Genomic DNA, 20,600 nt, shown 5'->3' on the forward strand with positions numbered 1-20,600 from the left:
TTATGGCCAGCGGGGGGGAGGAGGCTCCAAATCGGGGGTCTCCAGGCCTAGCGGGGGATTTGGGAACCCTACCTTTGTCAGATACAAAATATCTATGTGCTAAGCTCTGAGCAATTGTAAATGGTACCATAGAGTTTTACAGCAATTCCTAGAGTGTCACACCGGAAATTCTATGGTACCGTAGAGTTTTTAACATGAGTCCTAGAGTGTTCCTGGCACAATGTCCCTCGGGGTGATGATGTCACTTCCAGGTGACATCATCACACCAGGGATGGTGCGTGCCAACAAGGCTCATCGGGGGTTGGGATCCCCCTGGCGGCCTGCTCCTTGCCGGTGGGTTGGGGCCCTCCCAGATGGGGGATTCCCCTGCCCCTTGGCAGCTCTAAGATCTGGCCACCCTACTCCCCCCATCACCCACTGGACAGGGAGGACCTGGAGACCCTAGCCTAGTGGGGCTGGCTTTTATTTTTCAGATCCCAGAGAGAAATGCCGTTCAGGTGCTTTCAGAAACACAGCCTGTCCAAAGCTAGGCTCTCCGATTCCTTAAACAGCCGGCGCTGGAGGTTCTTGCAAAGCAGTCCGGATGACTTCCGAGCCGGCCTTCCTCCTCTAAGCCGCAGCATTATAACCCAGCCCACAAAGGGGCCTGTCCCGGTCCTTCTCCGCACCAAGTCTGAGGCTCTGCGCAAGACCCAGCTGAGATCCAAACGGAGGAATCTTGATCCCCAGAGCTGCATCTCCAGACTCAGTCAGATTCAGCAGGCCAGGAAGGAGACTGTGGCTCAGACGGAATACTGCCTCAGCAGACACCCCTTGGCCCTCTATCCTCACCTGGCAGAAAGCATCCCTCTAGAGGTAAGCAGAGCTTTTTCTTTTGTAAACAAAAGTCCAGCAGGCACTCATTTGCATATTAGGCCACACACCCTGACATCACCATTGTTTCACACAGGGCTTTTTGTAGAAAAAGCCCAGCATGAACTCATTTGCATCTCAGGACACACCCTCTGACACCAAGCCAGCCGGAATTGTGTTCCTGTGCGTTCCTGCTCAAAAAAAGCCCTGGAGGTAAGAGTGTATGTGCACATAAAAGTGAAAAATCTTTCTCCCTTATTGCAAATACAAAACCGAGACAAATCTTTGCCCCTTTTTCTTTTGGTCCTGCTACTCTTCTTTGAAAAATGGCTTTCCTAGGGTTGCCAGGTCCAATTCAAGAAACATCTGGGGACTTTGGGGGTGGAGCCACTAGACTTTGGGGGTGGAGCCAGGAGACATTGGAGGTGGAGCCAGGAGCAAAGGTGTGACAAGCATCATTGAACTCCGGCCATCACACTGAAAGGGACTGCAAACCTTTTAAATGCCTTCCTTCTATTGGAACTAATGAAGGATAGGGGCTCATAGAATTGGACCCCCTGGTGTAATCTTTTTGAAACTTGGAGGGTATTTTGAGGAGATGCGCCAGATGCTATGCTGCAAATTTGGTGCCTCTACCTCAAAAAACAGTCTTCTCTCAGAGCCCCAGATGCCTACAGATCATTATACCCTATGGAAATCGGTCTCTGTAGGGAATAATGGAGTGCCCAGCAGACATTTCCCTCCTCCCATGCCCCACTTTCTGATTAGCCTGAAGTGGGGGGAGGGCCTCCAAACCAGGGGATCCCCTGCCCCCATCTGGGGATTAGGCAAACCAAAAACCTCTGAAGGTATATGTGATCCAAATTACTAGGCTGTAATGTCCATATTGTATATCAAAGTCTTTAATAAATCAACTCTGTTTCGTTTCCAAGGTACCAGAAGGGCTCCACAATTCTATAGCCGGCAAAATGTTTTGCAGAAGTGCAGCACACAGCTGGGAAGTATTCTGCAGCATTGCCATGTGGTTGCCAACCTCCACGTGGGACCTAGGGTTGCCAATCCCCAGGTAGGGGCAGGGGATCCCCCAGTTTGGAGGCCCTCCACCCACTTCAGGATCATCAGAAAGCAAGGGGAGGAGACATTCCCATAGGAAATAGTTGAGAATTGATCTGCAGGTTTCTGGTAGAGGCACCAAAATTTGCAGCAGAGCATCCGGTGCCTCTCCCCAAAATACCAGCCAAGTTTCAAAAAGATTGGACCAGGAAGTCCAATTCTATAAGCCCCAAAAGAAGGCACCCCTATTCTTCATTATTTCCTATGGAAGGAAGGCATTTAAAAGATGTGCGATCCCTTTAAATGTGATGGCCAGAACTCCCTTGGAGTTCAATTATGCTTGTCACACCCTTGCTCCTGGCTCCGCCTTCAATGTCTCCTGGCTCCACCCCCAACATCTCCTGGCTCCACCCCCAAAGTCCCCAGATATTTCTTGAATTGGACTTGCCAACCCTAGTGGGACCTGAGGATCTCCGCTATTACATTTCATCTTTAGACTACAGAGATCAGTTCCCTTGGAGGAAATTGCCACTTTGGAAGATGGAATTATATTCCAAACTTTAGAAGATGGTTGCCACTTCCATGTTGGGAAATACCTGGGGAGGGCGGGGTTTGCGGAGAGGAGGGACTTCAGCAGGATATAATGCTATAGAGTCTACCTTCCAGAGTGGCCATTTTCTCCATTTATCTCTGTTGCCTGCAGGGCTTTTTTTGTAGCAGGAATGCAATTGCATATTAGGCCACACACTCCTGATGGAGCTTACAGTAGATCCTGTAAGAAGAACCCTGTAAGCTCTTGGAGGATTGGCTACATCAAGGGTGTGTAGCCTAATATGCAAAGGAGTTTCTGCTACAAAAAAAGTCCTGATCTTATTACTGTTCAACACATTACAATATAACATGCTTTGTACTCTTTCTTTATGTTGCACATTGTATCAAACAAAAATCGCAGCCCCCCCCCCCCCCGAAAAAAAAACTGTGTGCAGTTCTGGTCACCGCACCTCAAAAAGGATATTATAGCATTGGAAAAGGTCCAGAGAAGAGCAACTAGAATGATTAAAGGTTCGGAACACTTTCCCTATGAAGAAAGGTTAAAACGCTTGGGGCTCTTTAGCTTGGAGAAACGTCGACTGAGGGGTGACATGATAGAGGTTTACAAGATAATGCATGGGATGGAGAAAGTAGAGAAAGAAGTCCTTTTCTCTCTTTCTCACAATACAAGAACTCATGGGCATTCAATGAAATTGCTGAGCAGACAGGTTAAAACGGATAAAAGGAAGTACTTCTTCACCCAAAGGGTGATTAACATGTGGAATTCACTGCCACAGGAGGTGGCAGCGGCTACAAGCATAGACAGCTTCAAGAGGGGGTTAGATAAAAATATGGAGCAGAGGTCCATCAGTGTCTAGTAGCCACAGTGTTATGTGTATATATATATGTGTGTGTGTGTGTATTTATATATATATATATATATATATATAATTTTTTTTGGCCACTGTGTGACACAGAGTGTTGGACTGGATGGGCCACTGGCCTGATTCAACATGGCTTCTCTTATGTTCTTATGTGACACAGAGGGCGTTTTCGCACTCACCTTCAAGTGGTGCGACCACCCTCCTCACGCCGGCGGATCTGCAGGGATTTCGCACCAGAAGCGCTGGCGCACCCAAAAGAGCCGGCGACTTCCGTCGCAAAACCAGCTCAAACGTTTTCCTGCTTCTTGGCGGTTTCCATTTGAGCTGGTTTCGCGACGGAAGTCGCCGGCTCTTTTGGGTGCGCCGGCGCTTCTGGTGCGAAATCCCTGCAGATCCACCGGCGTGAGGAGGGTGGTCGCACCACTTGAAGGTCAGTGCGAAAATGCCCAAAGATGGGACATTGGCCTGATCCAACATGGCTTCTCTTATGTTCTTATGTGACACAGAGTGTTGGACTGGATGGGCCATTGGCCTGATCCAACATGGCTTCTCTTATGTTCTTATGTTTTAATGAGTAATAGCAGAAATGTAGCAAATTGTAATTTCCAAGTTGACAGCAGAAATGCTTCTTTCATGACTCATGGGGTTATAGTGTGTTTTTAGGTGTGATGGGGCTGCAATGTGTGGGGAAGAGGGAACTTTTTATTACAGGTTTGATCCAAAACAACAATCTTTGGATTCTGTCCATTTCCAGAGAAGCTGCCCCACACACATATTGCCACTGGGAAGTCTTTTCTGTTTTGTTCTTAGCTTTTCCAAGAGGTTGTGCGTGTCCTGGATCCTGAGATGCTTCCCGTCAGTGAAGAAGAGGAGGCTGAAATGGAACAGGAGTATCTTGTTCTGTCTGCATCACCTTGGTTGGAGGGTAAAGGAGAAAGAAAGACAAAGCCCAAGAAGTCACATAAGGGGTGAGTCAGTAGGGATGCCAGCCTCCAGGTAGGACCTGGGGATCCCCTGCAATTACAGTTCATCTCCAGATTACAGAGATCAGCTCCCCTGGAGAAAATAGATGCTTTGGAGGGTGGACTCTATATGGCATTGCACCCCACTAAGGTCCCTGCCCTTCCCAGGCTCCGTCCCCAAATCTCCAGGAATATCCTGACCTGGATCTGGCAACCTTATCCCACCCAATCCTGTGCCAGTGGCCATAGGGGACCAAGCAGCCCTAGTTGAGAATTTAGGGGGGATTATTCTTCTGAACCTGAAGAATAGCCTTTGTAAATATTAGCTGCAAAAGTACATAAAACATCTGCCTTTGAATGCCACCTTGTGGGTGCAGTGGTTGGTTATGCAATTTCAGACCTTTTAAGAAAAAATTAAAGACAACAATTCACAAGGTTATACACAGTCAAGAAAATAAGTAGTCTGGTGTTCCATAATCAAACATTGTTTTCAACAAATTTCCCAGGAGAACAAATCCAGTTTTGTCCTTTTTATCAAATATGCCATATTTCTGTTTCTTTTATATTAGAGTAGAGTGGGGTGGGATGAAGTGAGAGGCAGTGAATTCTGAGGTGTAATACACATCCTTTGCTGTTGCCCAAAGACCAATGATTGATTCAAAAGGTTGCCAGTTCTCAAGTTCTTTAAATATCCCATATCTGGAATCTGTTTCCAAAAGTGAACAGAAGCCTATGGGCACCTTAAAGGCTAAGTTCTGTCTTCGCTTCCATCCTAGACCCTTGCCAGTCCGGCTTTCGCCCGGGTTACGGGACGGAGACAGTACTGGTCGCCCTGGTAGATGATCTCCAACGGCACCTGGATCGGGGCGGTGTGGCGGTGCTGATGTTGTTGGACCTGTCGGCTGCGTTCGACACGGTCGACCATCAGCTACTGACCCGCCGCCTCGCCGATATAGGGGTGAGGGGGTCTGCCTTACAATGGCTTGCCTCCTTCCTCGAGGATCGGGGACAAAGGGTGGCAATTGGGGGCGAGCTGTCCCAGAGGCGTACACTGGATTGTGGAGTGCCTCAGGGGGCAGTTCTCTCACCAATGCTATTTAATATCTATATGCGCCCCCTTGCCCAGATTGCCAGGAGACATGGACTTGGGTGCCATCAATATGCAGATGACACCCAACTCTATCTGCTAATGGACGGCCGGCCTGACTGCGTCCCAGAGAATTTAGACCGGGCCCTGCAGGATTTGGCAACCTGGTTGAGGAAGAGCGGGCTGAAACTGAATCCAGCGAAGACAGAAGTCCTTTGTCTGGGTTGGGGCGCTCGGGGAGGGGAAATACCTCTCCCGGTCTTCGACGGGGCGCCGTTGAAAGCGGCGCACCGAGTTAAGAGCCTGGGAGTTTTACTGGAGCCTGCATTATCAATGGAGGCCCAGATTGCAGCCACTGCCAAGTCAGCCTTTTTCCATCTAAGGCGGGCAAAGCAGTTGGCTCCCTTCCTAGAGCGCCAAGATCTGGCAATGGTGCTTCATGCAATGGTCACCTCGAGACTGGATTACTGTAATGCCCTCTACATGGGGCTGCCTCTGTGCCGAACCCGGAAGCTGCAGCTGGTGCAGAACGCAGCGGCTAGACTGTTGCTGGGACTCCCTAAATGGGAGCACATACAGCCTGGGCTGCGCGAACTGCACTGGCTGCCAGTTACATACCGGGTTCGTTACAAAGTGCTGGTCATTACCTTTAAAGCCCTATATGGTCGAGGACCTGTCTACCTTAGGGACCGTCTCTCCTCATATGAACCCCAGAGAGCACTGAGGTCAGCCGGGAAAAACCTGCTGACTATCCCCGGACCGAGAGAGGTGAAGCTGCAAAGCACCCGTAACCGGGCCTTCTCCTCTATAGCCCCGAGCCTATGGAACCAACTTCCAGAGGAAATGCGGGCCCTGCGGGACCTAGAACAGTTCCGCAGGGCCTGCAAGACCTTCCTCTTCAGACTGGCTTTCCCTGATGAAAATGGAAATTGCGAAGGAAACCGCCATCAGAAAAAGTAAACATAGCACTAGCACTTTTAAAAAATTAATTAATTTAATTTTAAAGCTTAACCAGATTTTAATTAAATGCTGATAATGTTTAATGTAGTTTTATTTACTTGTATAATTTAACTCTGAACCATGTTGTTAGCCGCCCTGAGCCTGCTCCGGCGGGGAGGGCGGGATACAAATAAAATTTGTTGTTGTTGTTGTTGTTGTAAGTTAAAGTTTTTGTTCTGAGATCAGATTTTGTGGACTGTGCTACCATGAATCATTGTTCGGCTTTAAGTTGCCGCCACTAACTCCTGGTTGGGAAATTCCTCGATATTTTGGGGTAAAACTTAGGGAAGGCCCTCAAAAGAATGTAAGAAGAGCCCTGTTGGATCAGACCAGTAGTCCATCTAGTCCAGCCTCCCATCTCTCACAGTAGCCAACCAGTTCCTCTGGAGAGCCAACAACAAGGCACAGAGGCCGAGGCATTCTCCTGATGTTGACTCCTGGCTCTGGGATTCAGAAGTTTACTGCCTCTGAACATGGAGGGTTTCTTTTAGTCACCATCAGAGGGGGGGGGTTGGTCCAAAAAGCCCTGTAGGAACTCATTTGCATATTAGGCCAACCCCCCTTATGTCACCATTGTTTTTCATAGGGCTTTTTGTAGAAAAGGCCCTGTAGGAACTCATTTGCATATTAAGTCACACCCCCTGATGTCACCATTGTTTTGCATAGGGCTTTTTTGTAGAAAAAGCCCTGTAGGAACTCATTTGCATATTAGGCCACATGCCCCTGGCACCAAACCATCTGGGACAGCATTCCAGTGCATTCCTGCTCAAAAAAAGCAAAAGCAAAAAGCCATGGTCACCATAAGTCAGCTCGGTGGCTCTTTGCACACACACAGAGTAACGCAGATGTCTTTTACAGCAAGGATGTGAAAAGCAAGGACCCTTACACCTGGTTCTCCAAACAAAAAGTGGCTGCGAGAGAAAGGGAGGCCAGGCTGAATTACGTTCCTCCCCTCGATGACGATGTAAAGGAAGCCATCCAGGAGTTTTGTAGATGGTTTGATTCTCTGGTGAGTAAAATAATGTCTATATGTGGTCCAGTTTTCAGCCACCATCTTTTGCTGCAACCCTGATTCACAGCTCTAAGGTGGGGATCTGGGCCGATTTCAGTGGGCCCTTGGCAGAGAGTGCCTGGGGGGGGGGGGGTCCTCCCCTCCTCTGCTTACCACTGTGCCCCCCCTGCTGATACATTCCTGCTGACTGCCTGCATTCCCTTCCCCTACTGCCTAACCTTCCATCCTTTCCTTATCCGTGTGCTCACTTTCCAGTCCTTCCTGTGCTCACACACCCTTCCAGCCAGTTTGGTGTAGTGGTTAAGTGTGCGGACTCTTATCTGGGAGAACCGGGTTTGATTCCCCACTTCTCCACTTGCACCTGCTGGAATGGCCTTGGGTCAGCCGTAGCTCTGGCAGAGGTTGTCCTTGAAAGGGCAGCTGTTGTGAGAGCCCTCTCCAGCCCCACCCACCTCACAGGGTGTCTGTTGTGGGGGAGGAAGGGAAAGGAGATTGTGAGCCCCTCTGAGACTCTTTGGAGTGGAGGGCGGGATATAAATCCAATATCTTCATCTACCTCACAGGGTGTCTGTTGTGGGGAGGAAGGTAAAGGAGATTGTGAGCCACTCTGAGACTCTTCGGAGTGGAGGGCGGGATATAAATCCAATATCTTCATCTACCTCACAGGGTGTCTGTTGTGGGAGAGGAAGATAAAGGAGATTGTGAGCGGCTCTGAGACTCTGAGTGGAGGGCAGAATATAAATCCAATGTCCTCCTTCTTCCCTGATGGTGCTGGGCTAGGGATGCCGGCCTTCAGGTGGGACCTGGGGATCCCCAGGAATTTCAGTCATCTACAGAGACCAGATCCCCTGGAGAAAATGGATTTGAAGGGAGGTCTCTGTGACAGTGCTCCCCACTGAGGTCCCTGCCCCTCCCCCAGGCTCCATCCCCAAATCTCCAGGGGTTTCCCAGCCGGGATCTGGTAACCCTACCCCCCCATCCCCTGTCAGTGGATAGAAGGGACCTAGCAACCCTATGTTGGGCAGTGCATGTAGTTGGGAGTGTGGGGAGGGGTGGCTCAAGGGCTCGCAATAAGCAGATGGGCAGCAGAGGAGGTGGGTAGATGGGGAATGGTGGCAGCAAGCCCCTGCAGAACACCTGGGCCTTGGAAACTGCCCCACCTTGAAGAAGAAGATATTGGAACCATATCCCGCCCTATACTCTGAATCTCAGAGTCTCAGAGCGGTCACAATCTCCTTTACCTTCCTCCCCCACAACAGACACCCTGTGAGGTGGGTGGGGCTGGAGAGGGCTCTCCCAGCAGCTGCCCTTTCTAGGGCAACCTCTGCCAGAGCTATGGCTGACTCAAGGCCATTCCAGCAGCTGCAAGTGGAGGAGTGGGGAATCAAGCCGGGTTCTCCCGGATAAGAGTCTGCGCATTTAACCACTACACCAGATTGGTTCTCTGTATGTTGGGGTGTGTTGATGCTGGCCTTTGTAGGTCTTGATACTGTGATGTACCTTCAGGGAAGACAGACTTCAAACATTTCTTCCTCCTTACTCCAGGGAGGAGAGAAATATAACGTTGACGAAGACGCCATTATAAGCCTGTTCGATGCACGTTACGGAACCAAACCTCCCACCTCAGTCCCTGTGCATGTGGTGGAGCTGAATAATTTGCCGGCTGAGTTGAGGAAATATGTGGGAACGCTACCTCCCCAGGCACTCTGGGAAGCCCTTCTCTGCCAGGAATCCAGTCTAAGGTAAGTGTTCATGAGCGACTGCTCACATGCTGGCCATCACATTTAAAGGGACCCCACACCTTTTAGATGCCTTTCCTCCATTGGAAATAATGAAGGATAGGGGCACCTTCTTTGAGGGCTCATAGAATTGGACCCCCTGGTCCAATCTTTTTTAAACTTGGAGGGTACTTTGGAGAGAGGCACTGGATGCTATGCTGCAAGTTTGGTGCCTCTACCTCAAACAACAGCCACCCAAAAAGCCCCAGACACCCACAGATCAATTCTCCATTATACCCTATGGGAATCAGCCTCCATAGGTAATAATGGAGTGCCCAGCAGGCATTTCCCTCCCCCACCTCTGCTTTCTGATGACAGTGAAGTGGGGGGAGGGTCTCCAAACCAGGGGATCTCCTGCCCCCACTTGGTGGTTGGCAACCCCAGAGAGTGGATTTTGAGACATTTCCCTGCAATGTTATCAGCAGCCTGTTCTTCTGGGTCATCCCCACACATGGCTGGCTGTAGTTAGAAACTTTGGTGTGCTACGGATAAGGTTGCCAGGTCTGTATTGGAAAATACCTGGAGATGGTGGGGGACATGGAGCCAGGAGAGGGAGGGAGAGCAGACATTTCCCCCCCCCCTTTCTGAAGTCAGGGGAGGGCCCCCAAACCAGGAGATCCCCTGCCCCCACCCTATTCCCAGCCTCATATATTATGATGGCATATAATTTTGTTTCCAGCTGGGATCCCCAGTGAAGCAGTCAAAGTCAGAGCTGGATTAACAATTAGGCAAAGTAAGCACTGGCCTATAGGCCCCTACACCTTTAGGGGCCCCAGGCCAGCTTTCCCCCCATTTCCCCCCTGATTTCAGCCCTCCCAGCCTGAACATACAGCAACTAAGCTGCTCTTTGCCCCACTTGCCTGGTAAGAAGTCATGTTGGATCAGGCCAATGGCCCATCCAGTCCAACACTCTGTGTCACATAAGAACATAAGAGAAGCCATGTTGGATCAGGCCAGTGGCCCATCCAGTCCAACACTCTGAGTCACATAAGAACATAAGAGAAGCCATGTTGGATCAGACCAATGACCCATACAGTCCAACACTCTGTGTCACATAAGAACATAAGAGAAGCCATGTTGGATCAGGCCAGTGGCCCATCCAGTCCAGCACTCTGTGTCACATAAGAACATAAGAGAAGCCATGTTGGATCAGACCAATGACCCATCCAGTCCAACACTCTGTGTCACATAAGAACATAAGAGAAGCCATGTTGGATCAGGCCAGTGGCCCATCCAGTCCAGCACTCTGTGTCACATAAGAACATAAGAGAAGCCATGTTGGATCAGACCAATGACCCATCGAGTCCAACACTCTGTGTCACATAAGAACATAAGAGAAGCCATGTTGGATCATGCCAGTAGCCCATCCAGTCCAACACTTTGTGTCACATAAGAACATAAGAGAAGCCATGTTGGATCATGCCAGTGGCCCATTCAGTCCAACACTCTGTGTCACATAAGAACATAAGAGAAGCCATGTTGGATCATGCCAGTGGCCCATCCAGTCCAACACTTTGTGTCACATAAGAACATAAGAGAAGCCATGTTGGATGATGCCAGTGGCCCATTCAGTCCAACACTCTGTGTCACATAAGAACATAAGAGAAGCCATGTTGGATCAGACCAATGACCCATCCAGTCCAACACTCTGTGTCACATAAGAACATAAGAGAAGCCATGTTGGATCAGGCCAATGGCCCATCCAGTCCAGCACTCTGTGTCACATAAGAACATAAGAGAAGCCATGTTGGATCATGCCAGTAGCCCATCCAGTCCAGCACTCTGTGTCACATAAGAACATAAGAGAAGCCATGTTGGATCATGCCAGTAGCCCATCCAGTCCAACACTTTGTGTCACATAAGAACATAAGAGAAGCCATGTTGGATCATGCCAGTGGCCCATTCAGTCCAACACTCTGTGTCACATAAGAACATAAGAGAAGCCATGTTGGATCATGCCAGTGGCCCATCCAGTCCAACACTTTGTGTCACATAAGAGAAGCCATGTTGGATCAGGCCAATGGCCCATCCAGTCCAGCACTCTGTGTCACATAAGAACATAAGAGAAGCCATGTTGGCTCATGCCAGTAGCCCATCCAGTCCAACACTTTGTGTCACATAAGAACATAAGAGAAGCCATGTTGGATCATGCCAGTGGCCCATCCAGTCCAACACTTTGTGTCACATAAGAACATAAGAGAAGCCATGTTGGATCAAGCCAACGGCCCATCCAGTCCAACACTTTGTGTCACATAAGAGAAGCCATGTTGGATCAGGCCAATGGCCCATCCAGTCCAGCACTCTGTGTCACATAAGAACATAAGAGAAGCCATGTTGGATCAGGCCAATGGCCCATCCAGTCCAACACTTTGTGTCGCATAAGAACATAAGAGAAGCCATGTTGGCTCATGCCAGTGGCCCATCCAGTCCAACACTTTGTGTCACATAAGAACATAAGAGAAGCCCTGTTGGATCAGGCCAGTGGCCCATCCAGTCCAACACTCTGTGTCACAGAAGAACATAAGAGAAGCCATGTTGGATCAGGCCAATGGCCCATCCAGTCCAACACTTTGTGTCACATAAGAACATAAGAGAAGCCATGTTGGATCAAGCCAATGGCCCATCCAGTCCAACACTCTGTGTCACATAAGAACATAAGAGAAGCCATGTTGGATCAGGCCAGTGGCCCATCCAGTCCAACACTTTGTGTCACAAAGTGGCCAATAAAACCAAGTGCCATCAGGAGGTCCATCAGTGGGGCTGGTGTGGCTGCTACTGGCATTGTCACCAAGTTTGCCTCTCTCTGCCTCTCCCCTGCCGCTTAGTAAAATGGGCTTTTGAGAAGGTGCCTGCAGGCTGCAGTGGGGGCCGTGGGGCAGGCGCTCAGACTCTGAGATAATTTGCGAGGGGCCCCCAAGATTTTGACTGCCTAGGGGCCTCCACGGGTTTTAATCCAGCACTGGTCAAAGTACAGTTAGAGATGATTTGCTAATTATATTTAGTTTTTCGACAGGAACCTTACCGACCCAAGAGGGAGAAGATCCGGTATGGCGCCTGGTATCTAGACCCAAAGACATGGAAAAAACAGAAAGCCAGCGAACCTTTAGAAGATCCTCAACTGGAAAATGCAAGCATCAAGAATTCAAGGAAGATATTGGCTGGAAAGGTATGATCGATTAGCAGCAAGGATATTTTTAACAAGTTAAGAACCCAGCACTGTAATGCAATGTGTTAGGTTACCATGTACCGTATGTCACACACAGTCAATGACAGGAGACAGGCGGAAATTGCTGGGGATTTGGGGGGGGGGGCAGAGCATAGGGAAGGCCAAATTTGCAGAGGGGAGAGAGCTTAGCAATGCTGTGAGGCCCCATAGCAGGGTCCCCAACCTTTTTGAGTCTACGGGCACCTTTGGAACTCTGACATAGGGTGGCGGGTGCAATCACAAAATGGCTGCCGCAGCAGGTGACACAAACCACAATATGTCAGGTATCAAGGTTCTGTACAAGCCTAACAGTAACTCCTCAACATCGCAGATTCACTTCGAGTCATGCAGAAAATGCTGGCGTCTGGGAACGCTCAGCTCGAAGTGAAGCTGTGATTGCATCACTGGTCCGGATTACAAGCAAACGCCTGACGAAGCTTTGAGAAATGGCTTCGATTACCGGTCGGCCGTAGCGTGCTTCTTTTCTGTTGGGACTTCTGGACCAAGTTCTTTTTGAATCCACGTGAGCAACAGAAGACAGAGCATGGCTCTCTATTACTTTTAACAGCTCCTAATTGGACTTTAAGAGCGCCGTGGTGCAGAGTGGTAAAGCTGCAGTACTGCAGTCAGAGCCCTCAGCTCATGACCTGAGTTTGATCCTGGCGGAAGCTGGGTTCAGGTAGCCGGGTCAAGGTTGACTCAGCCTTCCATCCTTCTGAGGTCAGTAAAATAAGTACCCAGCTTGCTGGGGGGAAAGTGTAGATGACTGGGGAAGGCAATGGCAAACCACCTTGTAAAAAGTCTGCCGTGAAAACATTGTGAAAGCAACGTCACCCCAGAGTCGAAAATGACTGAAGAAGATAAGATAAGAAGATGAAGATATTGGATTTATATCCTGCCCTCCACTCCGAAGAGTCTCAGAGCGGCTCACAATCTCCTTTACCTTCCTCCCCCACAACAGACACCCTGTGAGGTGGGTGAGGCTGCAGAGGGCTCTCACAGCAGCTGCCCTTTCAAGGACAACCTCTGCCAGAGCTATGGCTGACCGAAGGCCATTCCAGCAGGTGCAAGTGGAGGAGTGGGGAATCAAACCCGGTTCTCCCAGATAAGAGTCCGCACACTTAACCACTACACCAAACTGGCTCTCTGACTGGTGCTTGCACAGGAGACTACCTTTACCTTTTTAAGTGGACTTTGAGCTAGGTCTTAGGCATTTTGCACTAAGGTGTGTCAGTTTTGAGTCAGCATTGTCATCAACTGTCTATATACGGTATAGAATGATTGTGTGACAAGAACTTTTTCCATAAGTGTTTTATTGTGCATTTCTCAATACAATGTACACCATTTGCAGTGCTGTGCCATGAGGGTTTTGCTTCTGTATAGTGGCCAGCCTGTTCATTGGTACTGTCCCATCCCGCCTAGCATCTGACGAGGAACCTTAGGTACAGCATTTTGGATTGGGAGAAAAAACAATCCTGCGTGAATCTTCTCCTCTTTGGTTATGGGTTTTTGTTTGCTCTTAAATAGGAAGCTGAAATTATGCAGCTTTATGGAACTTATGCCTTCAAGGAATTCCTGGAAAGGAAAGGCTACCGGATCCCAGAGGTAAGATCTAATTCAGAGGTAGGATCCCAGTGGCAAGACCCCAGAAGATCTAATTCAGAGGTCCCCAGCCTTTTGGGGGGGCTGACCACACAGTATCAGGGGGCGAGGTTATGCATAACCCTCCAACCTTTCAGGCAAAAACTGTGCTTAACAGGTGGCCGTTTGAATTGAATATTGTTTTAAAATATTTGCTTGCCTACACTCAGCTTATCTTTGTTCACGCAGTGAAGATCCTTGTGCTGTTGTGGGGGCAGCTGCTGTGGAAGCAATGATTTAAGATTTGCACTGCCAATCAGCTCTCCAGTGGCCAATTAGAAGCCCTGCCTGGTCCTGGCCACTTTTTAAAAGCACTTGGCAGTAGCCAGGGATGGTATCAACTGACACCTTGGGTTCCATTTTTGGGATCCTGATCTTATAATCCAAGATTAGCTCTTGGCATGAAACCATTCTTTCTGGCACTTGTTATTCTGAGTGTCATAAATCTATATAACAAACTCCAGAGTATTACGTAACTTTTTGTTTGCCAGTTTGGTGTAGTGCTGAAGTGCGCGGACTCTTATCTGGGAGAACGAGGTTTGATTCCCCACTCCTCCACTTGCACCTGCTGGAATGGCCTTGGGTCAGCCATAGCTCTGGCAGAGATTGTCCTTGAAAGGGCAGCTGCTGTGAGAGCCCTCTCAGCCCCACCCACCTCACAGGGTGTCTGTTGTGGGGGAGGAAGGGAAAGGAGATTGTGAGCCGCTCTGAGACTCTGTCCTTGAAAGGGCAGCTGCTGTGAGAGCCCTCTCAGCCCCACCCACCTCACAGGGTGTCTGTTGTGGGGGAGGAAGGGAAAGGAGATTGTGAGCCACTCTGAGACTCTGTCTTTGAAAGGGCAGCTGCTGTGAGAGCCCTCTCCAGCCCCACCCACCTCACAGGGTGTCTGTTGTGGGGGAGGAAGGGAAAGGAGATTGTAGGCCGCTCTGAGACTCTGAATCAGAGAGAAGGGCAGGGTATAAATCTGTGGTCTGAGAGCCAGTTTGGTGTAGTGGTTAAGTGCATGGACTCTTATCTGGGAGAACTGGGTTTGATTCCCCACTCCTCCACTTGCACCTGCTGGAATGGCCTTGGGTCAGCCATAGATCTCAAAGGAGTTGTCCTTGAAAGGGCAGCTTCTGTGAGAGCCCTCTCAGCCCCAACCACCTCACAGGGTGTCTGTTGTGGGGGAGGGAGGGAAAGGAGATTGTGAGCCGCTCTGAGCCTCTGTCCTTGAAAGGGCAGCTGCTGTGAGAGCCCTCTCCAGCCCCACCCACCTCACAGGGTGTCTGTTGTGGGGGAGGAAGGTAAAGGAGATTGTGAGCCGCTCTGAGACTCTTCGGAGTGGAGGGCGGGATACAAATCCAATATCTTCATCTACCTCACAGGGTGTCTGTTGTGTGTGTGTGGGGGGGAGGTAAAGAGATTGTGAGCCGCTCTGAGACTCTTCGGAGTGGAGGGCGGGATACAAATCCAATATCTTCATCTACCTCACAGGGTGTCTGTTGTGGGGGGGGGAGAAGGTAAAGGAGATTGTGAGCCGCTCTGAGACTCTTCGGAGTGGAGGGCAGGATATAAATCCAATATCTTCATCTATTATTATTATTATTAATTTTATTTATATCCCGCCCTCCCCGCCTAGGCAGGCTCAGGGTGGCTAACAACATTCAGTAAAACATGGTATAAATACAATAGTTAAAATGCATTAAATACATTAAACATATAAACACATTAAAATTATAAAAATTTTAAAACAACACTATCCAGCATCTATACTTTGTGATATATCTATTCTATAGTTTAATAGCAGCAGAGGCGTTCCGGGCGCTGTTACATATTTAAATAGTGGCAAGAGTCCTTGAAGAATCACTTTATTGGGTCCTCTGTTCAGTCATCCTCTATGAGCATTCTAAGAAAGCCTGCCTAAAGAGGATGGTCTTGCAGACCCTGCGGAACTGGTCTAAGCTCCGCAGGGCCCGCACCTCCTCCGGGAGTTGATTCCACAGGCTGGGGGCTGCCACGGAGAAAGCTCGTGCCCATGTGGTCTGTAATTTTGCCTCCCTTGGCCCCGGGACAGTCAGCATGCTCTTCCCTGCTGACCTCAGTGCTCTTTGGGGCTCGTATGGGGAGAGACGGTCCTTCAGGTAGGCAGGTCCTCGGCCATATAGGGCTTTAAAGGTAATAACCAGCACTCTACCTCACAGGGTGTCTGTTGTGGGGGTGGGGAAGGTAAAGGAGATTGTGAGCCGCTCTGAGACTCTTCAGAGTGGAGGGCGGGATATAAATCCAATATCTTCATCTACCTCACAGGGTGTCTGTTGTGGGGGAGGAAGGTAAAGGAGATTGTGAGCCGCTCTGAGACTCTTCGGAGTGGAGGGCGGAATAGAAATCCAATATCTTCATCTACCTCACAGGGTGTCTGTTGTGGGGGAGGAAGGTAAAGGAGATTGTGAGCCGCTCTGAGACTCTTCGAAGTGGAGGGCGGGATACAAATCCAATATCTTCATCTACCTCACAGGGTGTCTGTTGTGGGGGAGGAAGGTAAAGGAGATTGTGAGCCACTCAGAGACTCTTCAGAGTGGAGGGCGGGATACAAATCCAATATCTTCATCTACCTCACAGGGTGCCTGTTGTGGGGGAGGAAGGTAAAGGAGATTGTGAGCCACTCAGAGATTCTTTGGAGTGGAGGGCGGGATACAAATCCAATATCTTCATCTACCTCACAGGGTGCCTGTTGTGGGGGTGGGGAAGGTAAAGGAGATTGTGAGCCGCTCTGAGACTCTTCAGAGTGGAGGGCGGGATATAAATCCAATATCTTCATCTACCTCACAGGGTGTCTGTTGTGGGGGAGGAAGGTAAAGGAGATTGTGAGCCACTCTGAGACTCTTCGAAGTGGAGGGCGGGATACAAATCCAATATCTTCATCTACCTCACAGGGTGTCTGTTGTGGGGGAGGAAGGTAAAGGAGATTGTGAGCCACTCAGAGACTCTTCAGAGTGGAGGGCGGGATACAAATCCAATATCTTCATCTACCTCACAGGGTGCCTGTTGTGGGGGAGGAAGGTAAAGGAGATTGTGAGCCACTCAGAGATTCTTTGGAGTGGAGGGCGGGATACAAATCCAATATCTTCATCTACCTCACAGGGTGCCTGTTGTGGGGGTGGGGAAGGTAAAGGAGATTGTGAGCCGCTCTGAGACTCTTCAGAGTGGAGGGCGGGATATAAATCCAATATCTTCATCTACCTCACAGGGTGTCTGTTGTGGGGGAGGAAGGTAAAGGAGATTGTGAGCCACTCTGAGACTCTTCGAAGTGGAGGGCGGGATACAAATCCAATATCTTCATCTACCTCACAGGGTGTCTGTTGTGGGGGAGGAAGGTAAAGGAGATTGTGAGCCACTCAGAGACTCTTCAGAGTGGAGGGCGGGATACAAATCCAATATCTTCATCTACCTCACAGGGTGCCTGTTGTGGGGGAGGAAGGTAAAGGAGATTGTGAGCCACTCAGAGATTCTTTGGAGTGGAGGGCGGGATACAAATCCAATATCTTCATCTACCTCACAGGGTGTCTGTTGTGTGGAGGGGGGAGGTAAAGGAGGTTGTGACCACTCTGGGACTCTGAGATTCAGAAAATAGGGTGGGATATAAATCCAATAAATCCAAATCCAACTTCCCTTTATGACTTGACCCCCTGGTCTAGTTACCGGTGCATTGCCTAGGAGGATAGATAGACTTCAGGAAGAGGTCATCTTGAACCCTGATCTTTGTATCCTTTTTACTAGCAGATTGAACCTGGGATATTGCATGCTAAGCATGTGCATAGCCCTACCCCGGATAGCCCTGGCCAGGCTGATCTCATTAGATCCTGGAAGCTAAGCAGGGTTGATCCTGGCCAATATTTGGATGGAAGACCTCCAAGGAGTACCAGGATCATGATGCAGAGGGAGGCAGTGGGAAACAACCTCTGAATGTCCCTTGCCTTATAAACCTATAGGGTCACTAGAAGTCAGCTGTGACTTGAAGGCGCTTTCTGTCACGGACTGTGGCCGGGTCAGGCAAAGTCCAGGAGCAGTCCAAGGTCTGTAGCTGGTGAGCAAAGAGGGTCCGGCGGCAAAACCGAATCACAGTCCAGGCATCGCAGGTCAGAGGTTCAGAAGCCAAAGTCAGGGGTCCAGAAGTCAAAGCCAGGGGGTCCAGAAGCCAAAGTCAAAAGCCAAAGTGGCTGCTAGAACATCAGGTAAGTGACTAGTTGCTTCCACAGAGCCTCCTCCCAAAGCCCACAGCTATATAGCCCTCTGCTGTCTGTTGCCCATTTGGGCTAATTGCTGGCTCAGAGAGGCAGCCAGGATCCTGCTGAGACTCAGGCATCCTCACTCCTAGAAGGGCCAGGATCCTTTCAAAACTCAGGGCTCAGGGAGCGTCTTGCTCGTGAGCGTGCCGCCCTCCTCCGATCCCTGAGGTCCTGACGAAGGCGGTGACGCACCCGAGAGGGCGAGGCAGGGGGGCTTGGATCTTCTCCAGCAGGAGGCAGGGGCACTGGTGCAGGTGGCAGGGGCACAGTTTCTTCTGCAGGCTCAGCTTCTTCTGCAGGGTCCCCAGTACCCATGACACTTTCCACCACCAATCATGCGCATCACAGCTGAGCTATGGCGTGTCCTTCTAAAGAGGGCCAGCCCTGCCACTAGGTGATCGCCTAGGGTGCTGGCCTTCTGGGGGCACCGAATTGGGCACCCCCATGTGACTCAGTGATGTTATCAGTGCAGGGGGGGAGGCGCTCCAGGAGTTAGCCTTGCCTAGGGTACCAGGCAATCTAGGGCCAACCCTGCTCCTAAAAATTGGTGGGATTTGAACTCCCGTCCCTTGCTTGTCCTTCAGAGGTTCACATGGCCCTGCCTTCTAGAATTCATGCCACGAATCGTAGAACCTGACTTACAGGCAATGCTCCCTCTAAGCTGTGGAGTCTTGTGAGCAGAAATCCTTCTTCAGGAGCTACTGGCATTAAAGCTGTGAGTTACTGCATAAATTAGCTTACTCTGGGACCATTTTCCCTGAGCGAAGACACAAATGTGTGAGCTGGCAGCCAAAAAAAGCTGTAAGCTAGCTCACGCTCACTCAGCTTAGAGGGAACGCAGCTTACAGGTCACAGACAGTGAGATCACTTCCATGAGACTTCAAACAAACAAACAGAAGCAGAAGGTCCCAGGTTCAATCCCCGGCATCTCCCAAAAAGGGTCCAGGCATGGAAAACCTCAGTTTGAGACCCCGGAGAGCCGCTGGCAGTCTGAGTAGACAATGCTGGCTTTGATGGACCAAGTGTCTGATTCAGTAGAAGGCAGCTTCATGTGTTCAAAGAAACTAAAACATATATTTTGCTTCAGTTCCTGCAACAGATGCTAGCTGTCCAGAATGTTCTTGGACCTGAAACCAGAGCTGTGAAAGGCTCCAGGAATAAATTTCAGAGGCCAAAGAGCTCCAAGAAAACTCACCCTCAGATACAGCAGATGAATGAATGAATGTATGTAAAGCATGAACTTGTTGATGGAAAAGGTTTTCAAAGTAGATCTGCTATCTGAGGTTGCTGCTATCTAGCCTGCAGCCAGCAGCCCCCAGAAGCATTTTGGGGGAGTGGACTGGCACGCCGGCATTCATGCTGGTATGCCAACATCCAGAAGGTTTTGTGTAGAAAAAGCCCAGCAGGCACTTATTTGCATATTAGGCCACACTCCCAAACATCCCCATTGTTTCACACAGGGTTTTTTGTAGAAAAAGCCCAGTGGCAACTCATTTGCATATTAGGCCACACACCCCAGGCACCCCCATTGTTTCACACAGGGTTTTTTGTAGAAAAAGCCCAGTGGCAGCTCATTTGCATATTAGACCACACCCCCAGACATCCCCATTGTTTCACACAGGGTTTTTTGTAGCAAAAGCCCAGTGGCAACTCATTTGCATATTAGGCTACACCCCCGGACATCCCCATTGTTTCATACAGGGTTTTTTTTGTAGAAAAAGCCGTGGCAGCTCATTTGCATATTAGGCCACACCCTCTGGCACCAAGCCAGCTGGAACTGCGTTCCTGTGAGTTCCAGCTCAAAAAAAAAAAAAAGCCCTGCCAACATCACTTCTGGTGAATACTGGAAGTGACGTCATGAGCCATCCTTGCATTAGAAAAAAACTAAACCCATTCAATCCTTATTTATGTATTCTCACCAAGAACAGCTAAACATCCTCTGTATTTGAATGCATTTCTTTTTTTGGAATAGTTTATTTGGATAGTGAATGTAATGTAATGCCATAAATATTGGAATGTGTTCCTCTGACATAATGCTGGAAGGGGTGCTCTTAGTTAACTCAGTGCTCGAGAGGAGATGAATGGAGCGTTAACAACAGAGTCTCAATTACTCTTAACAATTAAGACGGAAACTTTTACACACTAGTTTCCTAATTTGACATGGGGTCGTGCTGCCCCCCCCCCCCCCACAACCCCTGCTCCATGCCCAGAAGATGGAAAAAACCTTCAGGATCCCTTGCTAAAATTTCTGACCGACCCCAAAGTAGCGATCAGCCACACCGTTAGAATAAAACATTTGTCCATACAGTTAGAATAAAATAAATTAGA

The 20,600-nt window shown here is 49.4% G+C and overlaps 1 protein-coding gene across 1 annotated transcript; it reads left to right on the plus strand.

Moving 5' to 3' along the window:
* Window positions 1-485: 485 nt before the first annotated feature.
* LOC132577621 (protein FAM47E-like) lies at window positions 486-19,490 on the plus strand. The gene is given in 9 exon segments (XM_060247410.1): window positions 486-855; window positions 4,131-4,288; window positions 7,227-7,377; window positions 8,926-9,122; window positions 9,969-10,021; window positions 12,161-12,324; window positions 13,891-13,968; window positions 19,360-19,441; window positions 19,444-19,490. Coding segments are annotated over 9 exon segments (1,299 nt in total). The 5' UTR covers window position 486.
* The last annotated feature ends 1,110 nt before the right edge of the window (window positions 19,491-20,600 follow it).

The sequence above is a fragment of the Heteronotia binoei genome, chromosome 9, assembly GCF_032191835.1.
Source record: "Heteronotia binoei isolate CCM8104 ecotype False Entrance Well chromosome 9, APGP_CSIRO_Hbin_v1, whole genome shotgun sequence".
Taxonomy (NCBI): Eukaryota; Metazoa; Chordata; class Lepidosauria; order Squamata; family Gekkonidae; genus Heteronotia; species Heteronotia binoei.